At 68.5% G+C, this 14,715-nt stretch overlaps 3 protein-coding genes across 3 annotated transcripts in view; 1 reads left to right on the forward strand and 2 right to left on the reverse strand.

Annotated features, from left to right (window-relative positions):
- LRPAP1 (LDL receptor related protein associated protein 1) overlaps window positions 1-14,715 on the forward strand; it is a 462,538-nt gene that overhangs the window by 60,443 nt on the left and 387,380 nt on the right. The window lies entirely within an intron of this gene.
- HGFAC (HGF activator) lies at window positions 1,345-9,591 on the reverse strand. The gene is made up of 14 exons (XM_060148791.1): window positions 9,067-9,591; window positions 8,298-8,508; window positions 8,053-8,149; window positions 7,746-7,825; window positions 6,991-7,113; window positions 6,780-6,911; window positions 6,531-6,641; window positions 6,280-6,454; window positions 5,950-6,035; window positions 4,953-5,217; window positions 3,238-3,377; window positions 2,718-2,858; window positions 2,469-2,617; window positions 1,345-1,597 (listed from the first exon to the last, which is right to left on the reverse strand). Exons 1-14 carry the CDS (start codon window positions 9,172-9,174, stop codon window positions 1,415-1,417), a joined length of 2,001 nt encoding a protein of 666 aa, XP_060004774.1. The 5' UTR covers window positions 9,175-9,591; the 3' UTR covers window positions 1,345-1,414.
- The window catches only part of RGS12 (regulator of G protein signaling 12), a 118,444-nt gene continuing 114,807 nt past the window's right edge, over window positions 11,079-14,715 (reverse strand). The window contains exon 19 of the mRNA XM_060148789.1: window positions 11,079-11,591. Coding sequence (XP_060004772.1) covers window positions 11,365-11,591 — 227 coding nt within the window. The 3' untranslated portion in view covers window positions 11,079-11,364. The remainder of the gene's footprint in view (window positions 11,592-14,715) is intronic.

The raw sequence follows: 14,715 nt of genomic DNA on the forward strand, positions 1-14,715 counted from the left end.
AAGCCCTGGCGTGTCACCCGGGACAGGCGGCGAGACCCGGTCCAGGTGGAGCTGTGGAGATGACAGCAGAGGGGAGTAGGACTGTGGGGAGAAGGACCCCACCCTCTGGGCTGCTCTGGGCAGGGGCCCCATGCCCAGAGCAGGATGGGTGGGGCTGGGGCTGGATGCGCTGAATGCCACCCTCTTCCTGACCCTCCCTGAGACCAGGGGTCCCAGCGCCGGGCACCGCTCTGACCCACCCCCATACATCCAGGCCTCTTCTCCTGACCACAAATGTCATCACATCCCCACCCTGCTGTCCCATCAGGGACACTTGGGACACCCCCAGCACCTCGCTACAGCCCACCCCCCCCACACACACACAGTCCCACCCTCTTTGGCCTCAGCCGCAGTTCCTTATTTTGATTCAAATAAGCCACTACCAGGGGCTTCCCCGGTGGCGCAGTGGTTAAGAGTCCACCTGTCAATGCAGGGGACACGCGTTCGAGCCCTGGTCCGGGAAGATCCCACATGCCGCGGAGCAACGAAGCCCATGCGCCACAACTACTGAGCCTGCACTCTAGAGCCCGCGTGCCGCAACTACTGAGCCCGCGCGCCTAGAGCCCGTACTTCGCAACGAAGAGCAGCCCCCGCTCGCTGCAACCAGAGGAAGCCCGCGCGCAGCAACGGAGACTCAACACAGCCAATAAATACATAAATAAACAAATTTATAAAAAAAAAAATAGATAAGCCACCATCGGCCTCCTGTCTCAGGACCTTTGCATGTGCTGCTTCCTCTGGCCCAGGATTCTGGGCCCTTTGGGCATCTCGGATCCCGTGCCCACAGTGTCTTGCCTGGCTGGCACAACCCACTACCCTCCACTCACCCTGGCATTGGGGCTCCTCCCTTCCCCTGGCTTCCTTCAGAGGAAGTCTCCAGTTCTCCCCGCCTAGAAAACACGGCTGAGGGAGAGCTGCAGTCGGGCGGGCGGCCTCCTTGAAGCAAAATGATAGCCAGGGGTTTTCCCAAATAACCTGTCTTAAGTTCTAGCGTCCGCTGCCGTGGGACCGCCCAAGGCGCCCGGACCCAAGCCCCACTTGCCTGGGGGAGGGTCTGAGCGGGGTCTGGCTGGGCACAGCTCCTGCTCTGGAGAAGGTCTCGTCTGGATCCCCGTCCTGACTGCCCAGGCCGTGGGGCCAGACCCTCCCTGTGGGGTCACAGGCTCCCTTCTCTGAGCAGCTGGGGTGCTGGCTTGGGGGCCCCAGCCCTGAAGCCACAGCATCCACAAAGCTGGGTCGGGGGTCACGGCCTGGGGGCGGGGAAGGCTGAGCTGGCGGCAGCGGGACAGGCAGTGTGGGCCGGGGTCTTTTTGGAAGCATGTTTATTGCCAGTGAGGAGGGAACGGCAGGAGGCACGATGTCCCCAGGGGTGGTCTCAGGAGGGATTCACGGGCCGCTTGGGGGGCCGAATCCGGTCGCTGATCCAGTCCACGTAACGGGTCACGCGGGTGTAGACACCGGGCTTGTTGAACTGCCCGCAGCCGTCACCCCAGCTGATGATGCCGTACAGGTAGGCCACGCCGTTCTTCTCACAGGCCAGGGGCCCACCTGAGTCCCCCTGCGCGGAGCGGCCGGTCAGAGCCTGGGGCCCGGCTCAGGAGGCTCACGGCTCAGCTCCTCGACACCCATGAAACAGTCCACCACCCCTCACCCCAGGCTCCCTCGCCCCAACCCGGAACATGCCTCCAGAGGGGTCAGCCCTCGAGGTGGGCTTCCCGAGAGCTTGGGCACAGATGACATGGGTATTCCAAGTAAGGGGGCTGCCCCCCTTCCCCCAACCGCATAGGCAGGGCGCCCTCCCAGTAGTGGGCTGCTGCGGCCCCCTCTCGCCTCCACAACCAGCAGAGCCCTCCTCCATCTGGGTCCCCCCTCCGCCCACCATGTGCACCAGGCGGCCCCGCGCTCCAGCAGACCTGGCAAACCCCTATTCACCCCCCGGGACAAGTGCCAGCGCCCCTTCCTCCATGAAGCCACCCCTGACTTCCCCCAGGGCGCTTGCTGTACCATGTGGTTGAGTGCCGAGCCCCCCCCGCCTTTGCCACCTGTGAGTTGTGTGACCTGGGAAGAGTGAGCAGACCTCTCTGGGCCTCAGTCTCCCCACCTATAAAAGTGGGGAGTAAAGCAGCTTCTCCAACTCAGCACTGATGTGCAGACCCGAGGAGCCCTTGAGAAACGGGACACTGCGATCGGCCGATCGTTCGAGCCCATTTGGGAGGACTCTGGGTGAAAAGGGGTTTGGCCTTCGACGTCACGTGGACAGCCCTGCCCTTGGCTGGACAGCTGGCCCGAGCCTGGGCTTTGGGAGCCGGCCCCTCCCGGGCCTCAATCCCCGCCCCCCTGTGAGCAGGGACCCCACTCCTGGCCCCCGGGCCTCCAGCAATAGTGAGCGCCCATCTGGGGGTGCTCCCGGGGCGGCCGTCCCGGCTCACCTGGCAGGCGTCAGACCTGCAGTCGAAGTAGCCGGCGCAGAGCATGTTGGGGCTGACGTCGGCCCCGTACACCTCCGGGCTGCTGCATTTGTGGTCGGCGACCAGGGGGACCAGGGCCTCCCGCAGCAAGCTGGAGTAACCACTCACATCTGACGGCCGACAGGGGGCACTCAGCCCGGGCGAGGCTTGCGGGGCCGGGCCGCTGCTCCCGGGGGCACGACGCTGGCCCCTCGCGCCCACCCCACTCACTCTCATCCTGGTGGCCCCAGCCCGCTATCTGGCACTTGTGCCCAGCCGGGAAGGTGCTGCCGGGCTCAGGCAGGCAGATGGGCTGGACGAACTGGGAGCGGACAGCACAGCGCTCCCCCTTCTTCTCCAGCCGGATCAGAACTGGACGGGAGAGAGGCAGGGGGTCAGCCTGCGGCATGGGGGCCCACGATGGGCCGAAGGTGGCTGCTGGGTCACACGGGGTCCAGCCCCACCGGGCAGAGGGGCTGCGGCCTGGGAGGCCCAGGAGGCGACAGGAGGGCCAGCAAGGCTGGGCAGCCAGGGTTTCCTCCAGCCACGCCGAGGCCACTCGGCCACACCAGCTGCTCTCGCTGCCCTCCCCCCGCCCTTCCCCGCTCTGTCTCTCCTTCCCCTCCCCCTCCCTCCCACCCGTCCCCTGAGTGTCTGAGGACCCTCCCCTGCCTGGCACCCACTCCCAGCCTCTCTCCTGGCTCTGGCCCTGGGTGTGCACAGAGCACACAGCACCGGTCCCGAGCCTCACCGAGGTCATGGTCACTGGGGTTGAACACCGAGTACAGGGGGTACGGGATGTACTTCTCTATGCCGAACGTCTGCGTCACGGCCGTCGTGCGGTTGAAGAAGTGTTGGCCGAGCACCACAGAGACACTTTCCCTGGGGGGGCTGTGCAGTGGGAGCTGGTGGCAGCATGACTCTCAGGCCCCTGAGGTCAGCTCGCCCCCTACCCACGGGGACAGAGCATCCGGTAGACGATCCCAGGAGGGTGACGCTGTGCAGGGCCCCCGCCCCCACCAGGCCCTGGGAGAGACCTGAGCAGGGGCTGGGGTGTGGGCCGTAGTGCAGTAGGGAGTGGGGAGCTGGGGCCACAGCCCCCGTCCTGGCAGCACCGCCTCTGAGGCAGCGGCATGAATGACCCTGGGGGGCCTTGTGCAGGTCTAGGTGGGGTCTGCGCTGACATGCACCCACGTTGCTGCGGATCCCAGCTCTGGGCACCGGTTCTGCCCCACGCCCCTGCTACAGGGGCAGGCCTCCTGTGAAGTCACCCGTGGGCCCAGGAGCCTGAGTACTCCCCTCACCCCCCGCACCTGCGCACGAACGACCTGTCCCACCCACCTCCTCCAGCCCTGCTTGGCCCAGGCCAGGGACCAGGGTGCTGGGGTCCAGCCCACAGGGGACGGGCCCCTCCATCCAGCTTGGCCCTCCCCAGCCCCTCCCTGGACGTGAGCAGAGGATGCCTGCTCCCCTTCTCCAGCCTCTTAACCACCCCCATCCCATCCATACTGGGGAGGCCTCAGGGGTCCTGTTTCACAGGTCGCACAGCGGTCAGCACAGGGCAGGACGTATGCCCACTGCCCCCCACCCCTACGCTGTAGTCCCTGGGGTGACTGATGGGGACTCACCGTCGGACTCTCACGCTGCCAAGCCCCCAGCCCCCGCTCACGTCCCACTCCCTGGGATGCCACTGTCAGGCCCGTTCCCTCCCACTGAACCCTCCCTCAGAGAGAGCCCCCCACTCCCCACGGCAGAGCCTTGTTCTCGTCACAGCCGTGAGGAGCGGGGGACGGGTTGGCCTTTCTTGCCCTGAGCTCGCTGTCCCCCACCCTGGGGTGTGGTAGTGGGCCTCGCACCCCTGACCCTTCCCCCAGCCGCCAGCCCCAGCCGGCCCTCCGCTCCGGTAGCCCGCCGAGTGGGCGGGGCCTCGGGCTCCCTGCGCCCCACGGTGCCACCAGCTCGGTCTGGGCCGGGGGAGCGAGGCCGGAAGGGGCGGGCCCTGCGAGGCACGGGCCACACCCACCACCCTGCCGCGCACGCGCTGGCCGCCCCGCCCCGCCCCTCCCTGAGCGGGGAGACCTGGAGCTCCCGGGGCGAGGACCAGGGCTGCGCGGCCACACGGGCAGGGACAGGGACAGGGACAGCACCCCGGGGCAGGAATGGGGCGGGTCTCGGCAGTCTCCATGCCCAGCACTGGGCTGAGCGCTGAGTCCCACCTCAGTCAGAGGGGCAACGGGGAACGGAGGGACCAAAGGACGGGGTTTACACGGGTAGGTGGCGGAACGTGGGGACACATGGGTGATGGTTAGGACAGGCGGGTGGGTGCGTAGATGGGTAGCGGGTAGAGAGTGGATGATGGGTGTATGGCCGGGTGGGGGAGCGGAGGCCTAGATAGCGGTGGGTGGAGAGGTGGATGGCTTGAGGGATGGCGCAGGGGTCGTGGACACTGGGGCCAGAACCGCTCACCTGTTGGAGAAGCAGTGGGCGGCAGACACCACCCAGCAGGTATGGACAAGGCTCCCGGCACAGAAGCTGTTCCCGATGTAGATGGCGGCCAGCCAGGGGTGGGAGCCGGGCAGCGAGGACGAGCCACCGATGATGCGTGGCCGTAGGAAGCTCCTCTTCTTGTGCCTCTTGCCACAGGTCTGGCGTCCGGCTGGTCCAGCTGCCGCGGGCCCAGGCAGGCTCAGCAGGGCCTCGGTGGGCGGGGGCTGGATTCTGGCAAGGGATCCTGGGAACACAGGTTACCCGCTCACACACCCCGGGTCCCTTCTGCACACCCCAGGCCAGAGAGGGTACTGGCTGCGTCCACCATCCTCAGGTCCCCCGTGGTTCACCTGCCTCCTGACCCAGCCTAGGCAGTTCGTCTGAAAGAGGGTCCCCAGCTCTGCCCCTGTGGGCACATGACTCACTCTGAGCCTCAGTTTCCTCATCTGCAGGATGGTGAGAACCGCACCCAGTCACAAGGCTTTGTGGGAACCAGGGTGGCCTGGCACACCTGGCAGGTATTCGTGTCCTTCCCAGCAGCCTGGGACCCCAGAGCCAACTCGGGATGGTAGAGAGGCCTGGAGCACGGGGCCAGGGGGCGGCTGGCCTCATGGAGCAGCCCACTGCCAGGGTCTGACTCCAGGGTACTCACATTATCCACGTGCCCCCACACTTCCCTGTCTCTGGGGACCGTCCTGGCACCGTGCAGCCCGGCTGGACCACCCAGAGGACCCGGTGACCAGCTCGCCTGCTCTGACCTCTGGTGTCAACCCACTGCGTGGCCTTGGACCAGCCCTGCTCTGGTGAGCCTCAGTTTCCCCATCTCTCCGATGGGGCCGTGGTCCTCCGGAGAGAGGAGGCCTGGCATGCGGGTGGAGTGGGTTGGGCCACGGCGAAACCACGGTGATCTCAGCGGGGGCGGGGCCAGTGCTGCCCCCACCCTGCTGCTTCCCACCCAGCCACTAGCTGCGCGCACCGCAGGCTGCCAGGCGGCAGTACTCCCAGGAGAGCGCGCTGTCCTTCACCACGTAGCACCAGGGCTTCTCGTCCTTGTCCGGGTTCCTGGGGTGCAGGGAGAAGCAGGTGGGCAGGGGAGTCAGTCACGGCTCCTCAGTGACGGATGGGAGGAGAGAGCTGGGGACCCCTAGCTGGGTGCGGCTCCTGGCACTCTGCCCACCCGCACCCCACAGCCTTTGGCCCCTTCTGCAGGTGGTTCCGATCCCTGGCCCTGGGCTCCTCTCGCCACAAAGCCTCCCAAGCCGAGGGGTCAGGACCCAGGGACAGGCCCCGCCCGCCTGGTGCTGACCGGCAGTAGGCGTGGGGCCCCAGGCCGAGGAGGGCCGCGGCGCCCACAGAGTCCACGTGCAGCTCCTGGTAGAGCAGGTCGGAGTTCCAGGCCAGGCAGCTGAGGCCCGAGGCCGCCGTGCTGGCCACGCCTCGGTACTCGGTGCCACTCCCCACAAAGCAGGACTGGGCCGGCACTGCGGGCGGCACGGTGCGTGGTGAGCCTGGGCCCCAGGACGCGGGGCCACGCAGCTCTGAAGTCGAGCGACTCACCAATGTTGCAGAGCCGCCCGGCGTGGTCTGGGGGGCAGGCGCATACAGTGGTCCCGGTGGCCACGATCAGGTGACAGGTGCCCCCATTCAAGCAGGGGCTGCTCAGACAAGCTGGGGGGAGGGCTCAGAAGCTGGGCCTCGAGGGGCAGGGGCAGGGCCTGGTTCCCACCCAGTGCCCGTCTCTGGGTGGCCCTGGATGAGCCCCTTCCCTGGGTGGGAGGCCCAGCGATACGGCCCGCCCCCCCGTACCTGTGTGGCGGGTGCCCTGGCACCGGACCTGGCCCCCCGCACACTCGCACTGTTCCACTTGGCCCCGGTGCACGCGGGCCCAGCGATCGCCCACCTCCAGGTACTCGTAGCGGCTCTCGTCAAAGCATTTCCCTGGGGGCAGCACAGTGAGCCGCTGCTCCCCGCACGTGCGCCTGGCGGCCCCCTGCCCTGCAGCCCCCACCCTGCTCACCCGTGCCGCAGTCCTTGCCAGTGAAGGCCACGGGGCAGGTGCAGTGGTACGACTCGGGGTCCTGGGTGCTGGAGCATGAGCCCCCGTTGAGGCAGGGGCCAGAGGCACATGGGTCCAGGGCAGCTGGGCACACGCAGCAGGGAGGGGTGTGTCTGAGAGCCCGGCCGGGCCTCGTGACTCCCTCCCCACGCCGTGACTCTCGCCACCTTAAAGATGCCCCTCCTGAGTTCCGTGGTGTGTACATGCCCTGGGAGTGAGCGCAGGCCTTCCCCCTCCTCACCACATCCTCTGCCCAGCTCTCAGACCCTGGGCAAGTGGGCCTCTGGCTCTGCATCCAGCACCCTGAAAGCCCGAGCCCCATCAGGCAGCGCAGTCCTTTTCCGTGTGCCCTGGGACCCTTGTAAGCGGGGCTGCCAGCACCACACCCTGCGGACCCCTTGGGCCCCCTCCACGTCCAGGGCTGTTCCTGTGCAGCCGCAGGGCCCAGCCTGACCACCAGGGGGCGCTATGACCCCCGGCAATGGCCAAAACAGTTATGTGGCCCCCCCGAGAGGGCAGGACCTGCGGGGCAGGGTGTTCCCCACTCCCCACTCCTGCAGGCCCCGAGGCCTGCAGTGGGATGAACCCCGAAGCCCCCTCCTGCACACCAGGCAGGACCCCAGCCCCGGGTCAGCTCTCAGGCCCCTCAAGCTCACCGCCACCACCGGCCCAGCCCCCTCCTAGCTTGCGCTCGGGCCCAGACCCCCGGCACCCACCTGGGCCCTCCCGGGGGGTGGAAGCCTGCACACAGTAGCCCCAGGCCCTGTCCCGGTCATAGTTGTGAGTCGTGGCACACCTAGGGGTGACACATGCGGTGACGTGGGGGTCCCAGGCCAGAGACCCGCCCACCGTAACCCCAACTCACGCAGGGACCCACGCTGACCACTCTGGGGCTTTCTCCCATGCACTCCCTCATTCATTCATTCACTACATCTGCTGTGCGCCAGGCTCAGTGTGGAGTACGGAGGGCAGGGAGCGGAAGCGTCTCCAGGGCGGGCACGGGGCACAGGGACTGGGACCCACCACTTCCTGTGGGCGCTTCCCTCTGTAGTGCAGGAGTGGACCATGCGGCCGCCGTAGCGGAAGGGAAACCTGCAGGGCTGCCCGGCCTCGGTGAGCACTGCCGGAGGAGACACGGGGGTCAAGGGCTCCCGCGCTGGTCACCTCCCAGCCCCCATCACATACCCCACTCCCTAAGTGCTGCTGTGTTCCTCCAGACCCCCCATCTAGGTGTAGCCTGCCACCTCCAAGAAGCCTTCCTGACCCACCTGTGCCCCCAGGGCTGCTATTGGAGGGGGCTGCCCTGGGCAGGTGGGTAAGCCCTCCACCATGGGGTCCCTCTGCCCTGGGTGCTGTCGCTGTGGCTGGGGTCCTGGGGGTCACCGAGGTTACGGGGATCGCGGGGGTCCTGGGGGTCACGGGGGTCGCGGGAGTCCCAGGGGTCACTGTGGCGTTACATTCTGGGGGTTCCGTTGGGTTCTAGGAAGAGCCGAGAGGCCTGTGATGGGGTCGGTGTGGGATGGACCCCGCTCACACTCAGGCCCTGACTCAGTTTCCATATTGGGGCCCTGAGGTCTTGGAGTAGGGACCAGGGGACACTGGCTCTCCCACGGCCTCAGCTGGACCCTGTCCCCTCCCCTCCCACCGAGTCCAAGGAGTCAGGCTGAGCTGACTCAGGGTCTGCCAGGCTGGCGGCACTGCCCTCCAGGCTCGAACCCTGGGGGTCTGTTCTGGGGGACGGACGAGAGCAGCTGCGAGGCCTTCAGCGGCCCCCCCCCGCCCCCACCTCAAACACGTGGACCCAGCAGAGGCCCAGAGAGGCGAACAGTCTCCATGCCCCTGGGTGGGGGCCAGCAGGTTGGATCCCCAGGCCCCCCGTCCCCCAGGCCAGCCCAGCACGCCCACCTCACCCCCGGAAGGCTGGCCGTCGCCACGCTGGGCCCTTCACCCACCCCACACCCTGCCCTGGCCTCAGCCCCAGGACCCAGAGTGGGCACGGAGAGCCCATGATCACAGTGCAGTGGGGTCAGTGCTCACCCTGCCAGCCTGGGGCTGAGCCCCTCGAGGCACCAGCAGCAGCAGCAGCAGGAGCAGGGACAGCCCAAGTGGGGGGCAGGGGCTGGGGACCCAGGCCCAGCGCCCCATGGCTCCTCCTGGGCTGGCGTGAGGAGCAGCAGGAGGCGGGAGCAGAGTGGCCAGGGCAGGTGGGGGTCAAGGCCGCCTGGAAATGATTAACCCTGGCTGCCTCCCGTGCCAGGCCCACACGTTCCCCATGTCTGCTGCCCAGCTCACCCTGCCTGAGCCAGCCGGCCCCTCTGGCCTCAGCCATGCTGGTCCCTGGACCTGACAATGTCCTCGAGTCTCAGCTACGACACCTCCTCCAGGAAGTCTTCCAGGATGACATGGCAGGAAGGGGCCTGGACCCCCACAGCCCCAGCTTCCGGTCCCTACCTGGCCACAGGGTTGGCCACTGTCTATTTGTGAGCTATACTAACCAGAGCACCTACACATGCTGAGCCCTTTTGAGGGCCCAGGCCTGGAGCATGGGATGTGGCCCCTGGCCAGCAAGAGGCCAGGCACAGAGGAGGGTGTGTGCACCACTGCACACAATGCCCCCTGGGACAGGGACCTCTGCCACCCTTCTCTACAGCACTTCTGCCTGTGGCTCCCAGGACGAGCCTGGGGTGGGGCCTCCGGGGGGAGGGGGAGTGGAGCGGAGGAGGTGGGCAATACCAGAGCCCCTGCCTGCTGTCCTAGCTCCCCGCCCCCACTGCTCCTGGACCCGCTGGGGCACCCCCTCAGGAAGCCCTCTCGCCCCTGGGCTTCCCCTAGTAGCCGGGACCACCCGTGCCATCCCGCCTCTGTCCTGGGCTGCCCTCCTTCCCATCCCAAGCCCCGGCCAGGCACCAGGGCCACAGAGACCTGGCTTGGGGTCCTGCCCAGGTCTGTGAACGGACGCTGGGGTGTCGCCCCCCAGACACGGCCACAGTTGTCGCCCCAGCTGGCCCCTGGTTCGTGACTGCAGCTGCAGGTAGAGCTGCCACGGGAAACTCTTCTGCAATTTGAGGGGCCGCGGAGGCGGCGGGGGTGGTGGTGGTGGGTGGCCCGGTCCCCATGAGTCAGCTCAGCTGCCTGCATGGGGCGGAGAGAAGGGCTGGCCTGGGGATGGGCCTAGCACTGCAGCTGTCTCACTGTGCACCCCCAAATCGCACTCTCTCTGGGCCCCCGTTTTCCCCTCTGTGCAGACGGAGCGAGAGCAGAAACCGAGTGGGTACCCAGCTTGGCACGCGGTGGGTGCCGGGCCCTCTCTTCCACGCGGGCACCCCCAGCTCAGAGCACAGCTCCCTGGGAGGACCCAGAGCAGCCCAGCGGCCAGGGCGCGCTCAGGCCTAGGGCCCTTCTGACAAACCTGACATGCATCTCGGAGGAGGGAGGGGTGCCGGGGGCCCCTCAGCTGCTCAGCGCCGGGGTTCCGCCGAGGCACCTGGGCTGACGGTGCCGTCTCTATCTGCCCTGCCCACCCAGCGTCACACGGCAGCCCTGCCCACTGGCCTGGCCTGCTCCCCCGTCCCCTCCCGGCTTGCTCAAGCCTCAGGACCCCTGCACAGGCTGACACTCTTTCCCAGGCCTCCTGGGCAGGGCAGTCAGGCTTCCCCTGAGGTGGTCCCTCCAGAGACAGGCCCTGCCAGACCACCTCCCTAAATAAGGCCAAGGGCGGGGGATTGGGTCAGAGTGGCCTGAAAGGTCCCCAGGCCAAGCTCTGCCCCCACCGGCGGCCACCCCAAGAGGAGACCCTGCACCGAGCTGCACGAGGCGCTGTGACGTGGACAAGACCAGGGCCCTGGACGGGGCGGGACCACGTCCCACTGCCCACAGGCTAAGCCTCGTGCCCCGCAAGGCCAGCCTTATTTCCCTGCTCACCTCCGACCTCACCCCTGAGAGCCGGTTCTCCCCAGCCCCCTGCCGATACACGCACAGGGCCACGGGAACAACGGCTCCCTGAGGGCAGGGTCCGGGCCCCAGGACCAGGCACGAGGCCGACGATCTGGTCCTCAAAGACGCTTTATTGCGGGAAGGCTGGACGCCGAGCGGGAGCTGGGGCGGGGGCCAGGGAGCCCTGAGCCAACGCTGGCGAGTGTCCGGGGCCAGGACCCTCCCCGCCCTCTGCTGGTTCGGCCCCCAGGGGTGGCTGAGGAGGCCCGTCCGAGGCCCTCAAGATAGGCTCAGCGGCTCCCTCGGGATCTCTGCTCTCCACGTGTGTGTCCAGGCAGGCGGCTGGGACGCCGGGACGGGAGGGAGGGCCGGCCAGCTGGGTCGGGTGCGCGGGCGGCAGCCTCAGACGAAGGTGGCGTGGTGTGGGCCGGCCTTGGGCTTGGCAGGTCCCCCCAGGACGGGGCTCAGGCCGGGGCGGTCTGATGTCAGCGTCCCGCCGGCCCGTGACCTCCGGGGGCCCGTCCACACCCCCGGGATGCTGCTGCCCGGCCCAGGCACTGAGCCAGCCACACGGTCCACGTCGACGATCGTGCTGACTGGGAGGCCTCGGCTGCCTCGGGCCCCACCTCCTGCCGCGGGGAGAAGAGAGAGTCTGTCACCCGTCTGCCCATCCTGGGCTGGAGACCCCACCCTCCTGGCACAGATGGTGGCAAGGGGCTCCTGAGACCCCCACGTGCATCCCAGGGGCAGGCGACTTCTGACCTGGGGCCCCCAGGCCTGGCGCAGGGAGCCCTCTGCAGTGGGGAGGGTCCCAGGCCGAGGGAGCTGCAGGCTGCAGGGAAGCAAGCTGGGGGAGGGGGTCTGGGGGCGCAGGGCCCAGGTTCCGTGTGGTGGGACCGGCGCGGCCCCTCATCTGTCATGGGTACACCCTGCACCCTGTCCTCACCCGGCGCAGCCAGGACAGTGGGGACGGCCCACCCACTAGGGTGCTGTCCGCCCAGCTGGGGCCCCCTCTGGGGAGAAGCCCGGCACCCGAGCCCCTGCAGCTCCCCACTGACGCCCTGGGGGCATCAGGGGCACCCGCCCCCAGATGACACCGCGCTGCCCCTCGCCAGGGTGGGAGGGGGGAGGGGTGCGTGGCTGTGTGTGGGTTTGCGTCACGGGAAGGAGCACGTGGTGCCCCTCGCTGGGCGCTGAGATGGCGGAGGAGCTGGGGCGGGGGGGGGGCGGTCCCAGGGCCCCTCAGCAGGATGCAGCCGCCCCTGGGGTGGGGGGTGGCCGAGGAGGGCCACATGGGGGACGGTCTCGTGGGAAACCTCCCAGCCACCTCCGCTGCGCCTCTCAGACACCCCCACAGCCCGTCCCGCACCCCACTGCGGCTCAGGTTCAGGGCCGGGCCTCCGCTCCTCCTTGGGGGGCTGTCCGCAGCCAACGGGCCGTCAGGGAGGGGCTCCAGGGGGAGGCATGCTGCTGGGCTGAGGGAGGACCAACCACTGGGTGTGGGTTGCCCCAGACGGGGCTGGACCCTCAGGGCACTCTGGGTCTCCATCCACAGAGCTCACTGCCCGGCGTCTCTGAGGGCTGCGGCTCCCAGTGGGGCAGGGGCCTGAGCCCCACCACTGATGCCCCCCAGGGCCCTCGCGACCTGGCCACGCAGTTGTCCACCTGCCCGTCGACCCGGGCCTACCTCTTCAGCCACACAAAGTCTGAGTCCTTCACGCTCTCCTACCCCATCAGCAACACCCCAACCCGAGTGCCCCTTCCTCCACCCTACCCTGCCGCCTGCCCGCTTCCAGGCTGCTCAGTGGTCAGCCAGGCCTCTGTCTTCAAGTCCCCACCTAGGCCCCAGGAGTTCCAGGCTGCCTGAAACCGCCTTGGAAGCTTTCCGATCCCAGGCTGGGCAGCCACACCTCCCTGCCAACCGCCCCAGCAGGCTGTCACTGCGCTGTCACCCTGGCTGGTCCCGGGGGTGGGCCCTGGGGGACAGAGGTGCAGTCCCCAGGAACCAGGTCGCTGCGGGCAGGGCTCAGCAGGCGCCCTCAGCCTCGGCTCCCTCCACTGAGCCCCCCCAGGGCTCACCCCAGGGCCAGGGGTCAGGCAGAGCCCCAGGCCCTGGTGTGGCCAGGTGTAGCAGGGAGGCTAGCATGCCTGTGGGGTGCTCTCAGTGAGCCTGGGAGCCAGGGACCCTCAGGTGCCTGGGGTGCAGGGGGAGCCCCAGCCCCAGGTTCCCAGTGGACAGGCTGGAGGAGTCCAGGCGCAGGGACACAGGGTCCTGCTCTGGTGACCGCCCCTCCCGGGCCTTGCCGGTGGAGGCGAAGACTCTGCTCCCTGCGTGGGTCCGAGGCCTACGTGCGCGAGTGGGGACGGCCGTGGGGGTCAGGAGCCTCGCCTCCCCTTGCAGGAGCTGCTCTGTGGCCCCCAGAACCCCCGGGGCAGGTCCGAGCCTGTGAGAGGGCCTTGCGGCCTCTCTGATCTAACAGAGGCGGCAGAAGGAGCCTTTCCTGGGGCCTGTGGGACCCACCCCTCCCCCGCTTGTTGGCGGCTTCCCAGGGCCAGCAGATGATGGGGTGGGGCTGGTCTGCGCTTGGATGGGGGCTGTGCAGAGAGGCAGGGCTTTGCTCCCCAACCGTCTGTCCCCATCTGGGGCATTTGTCTGGAGCATTAAGAGGCCCGTGACCCCACGCAGGTTGAGGGCCACGGCCCTTTCCTGTCCAGCCCCGTTTGGACCCCCCAGGAGGACAGAGGCTGGCGAGGGGGAGGGGCCTCAGCCACGGCCTCTCTGACGCCTGGGCAGCTCGGGCGCGCTCAGGATGCGGAGGGCCGCCTGCCTCTGTGGACGGGAAGCTCGTCCCGGGCCAGGGACGGGCGTGTCACGGGAGGGTGGCTGCAGTCCAGTCCCCGCCCGCCCGCCCGCCCAGACTTGTTCTCCTGAGGAAGTGGCAGCCCCAGGCCTGTGACTCAGTGTCAGGGGCCCAGCCCCGCACGGCGGGCGGGCATCACGGCCTCCGTGCCAGGGCCTGCCCGGGGTGGCTGCCCTCCCAGCTTCCCGAGGCTCCCCTTGGCTCTCCTGGCAGGGGCAGCAGCGCGGGGGACCCTGCAGGGCTCAGGGGCCACCGCTTCCGAAGGGAGCCGGGTCTGCCCTGTTCATGAGGGTCGCCCCCTGGGCCTCTGTCCCACGTCCCTCGGACACGCGCACGCGGGGCCGGAGCCAGCGCCGCACCCCCCGCCCCTCAGGCTGCCCTGCCGACCCCTCGTCTCCCCAGGGACCACGGGCCCTGCCCCCCGGCTGATTCCGACTCTGCACAGTCAGGCCCTCCCGCCGGGCGCCCTGCTGGAGCCCAAGAGCCCCTCCCGAGAGCCCACCTACCAGCCCCTTGCCAGCGGCCAGGTCTGCTCTGGCCCTCAAGGCTCCACATCGGGAGAAGGTGCAGGCCGAGTCAGGACCCTCCTCCTGGGGCCGGCGGGTGCAGGGCTGCACGGGTGGAGCCAGCGCGGTGGGTGCAGCCTGACCCCTTGGCCATCTCCAGTTCTCCCTGGGTGCCAATCAAAGCTCCTCATTCAGCAGATCTGTACTGAGCATCTAATGGGTGCCAGGACTCCCGCTCATGGCAGCACAGGGTAAAAGGGGGGGACAGTGACCGGGCAGTCACGGGGCCATACCGAGTGCAGGCGTGCAGACGGGCGGAGCCTGGGGAGGGGACGTGGGCAGCGGCTGCAGCAGTGCCGGCCCCAGGTCAGGGTGTGGGAGGTCAC

Source organism: Lagenorhynchus albirostris, chromosome 4 (assembly GCF_949774975.1).
Source record: "Lagenorhynchus albirostris chromosome 4, mLagAlb1.1, whole genome shotgun sequence".
NCBI lineage: Eukaryota > Metazoa > Chordata > Mammalia > Artiodactyla > Delphinidae > Lagenorhynchus > Lagenorhynchus albirostris.

Coding starts and splice junctions, on each gene's coding strand:
- HGFAC (XM_060148791.1), bottom strand. CDS start 9,174: ATGGGGCGCTGGGCCTGGGTCCCCAGCCCCTGCCCCCCACTTGGGCTG. Junction 8,509..9,066: donor CTCAGCCCCAGGCTGGCAGG/GTGAGCACTGAC, acceptor GGCTCTTCCTAG/AACCCAACGGAACCCCCAGA. Junction 2,618..2,717: donor CTGGGGCCACCAGGATGAGA/GTGAGTGGGGTG, acceptor GTCGGCCGTCAG/ATGTGAGTGGTTACTCCAGC.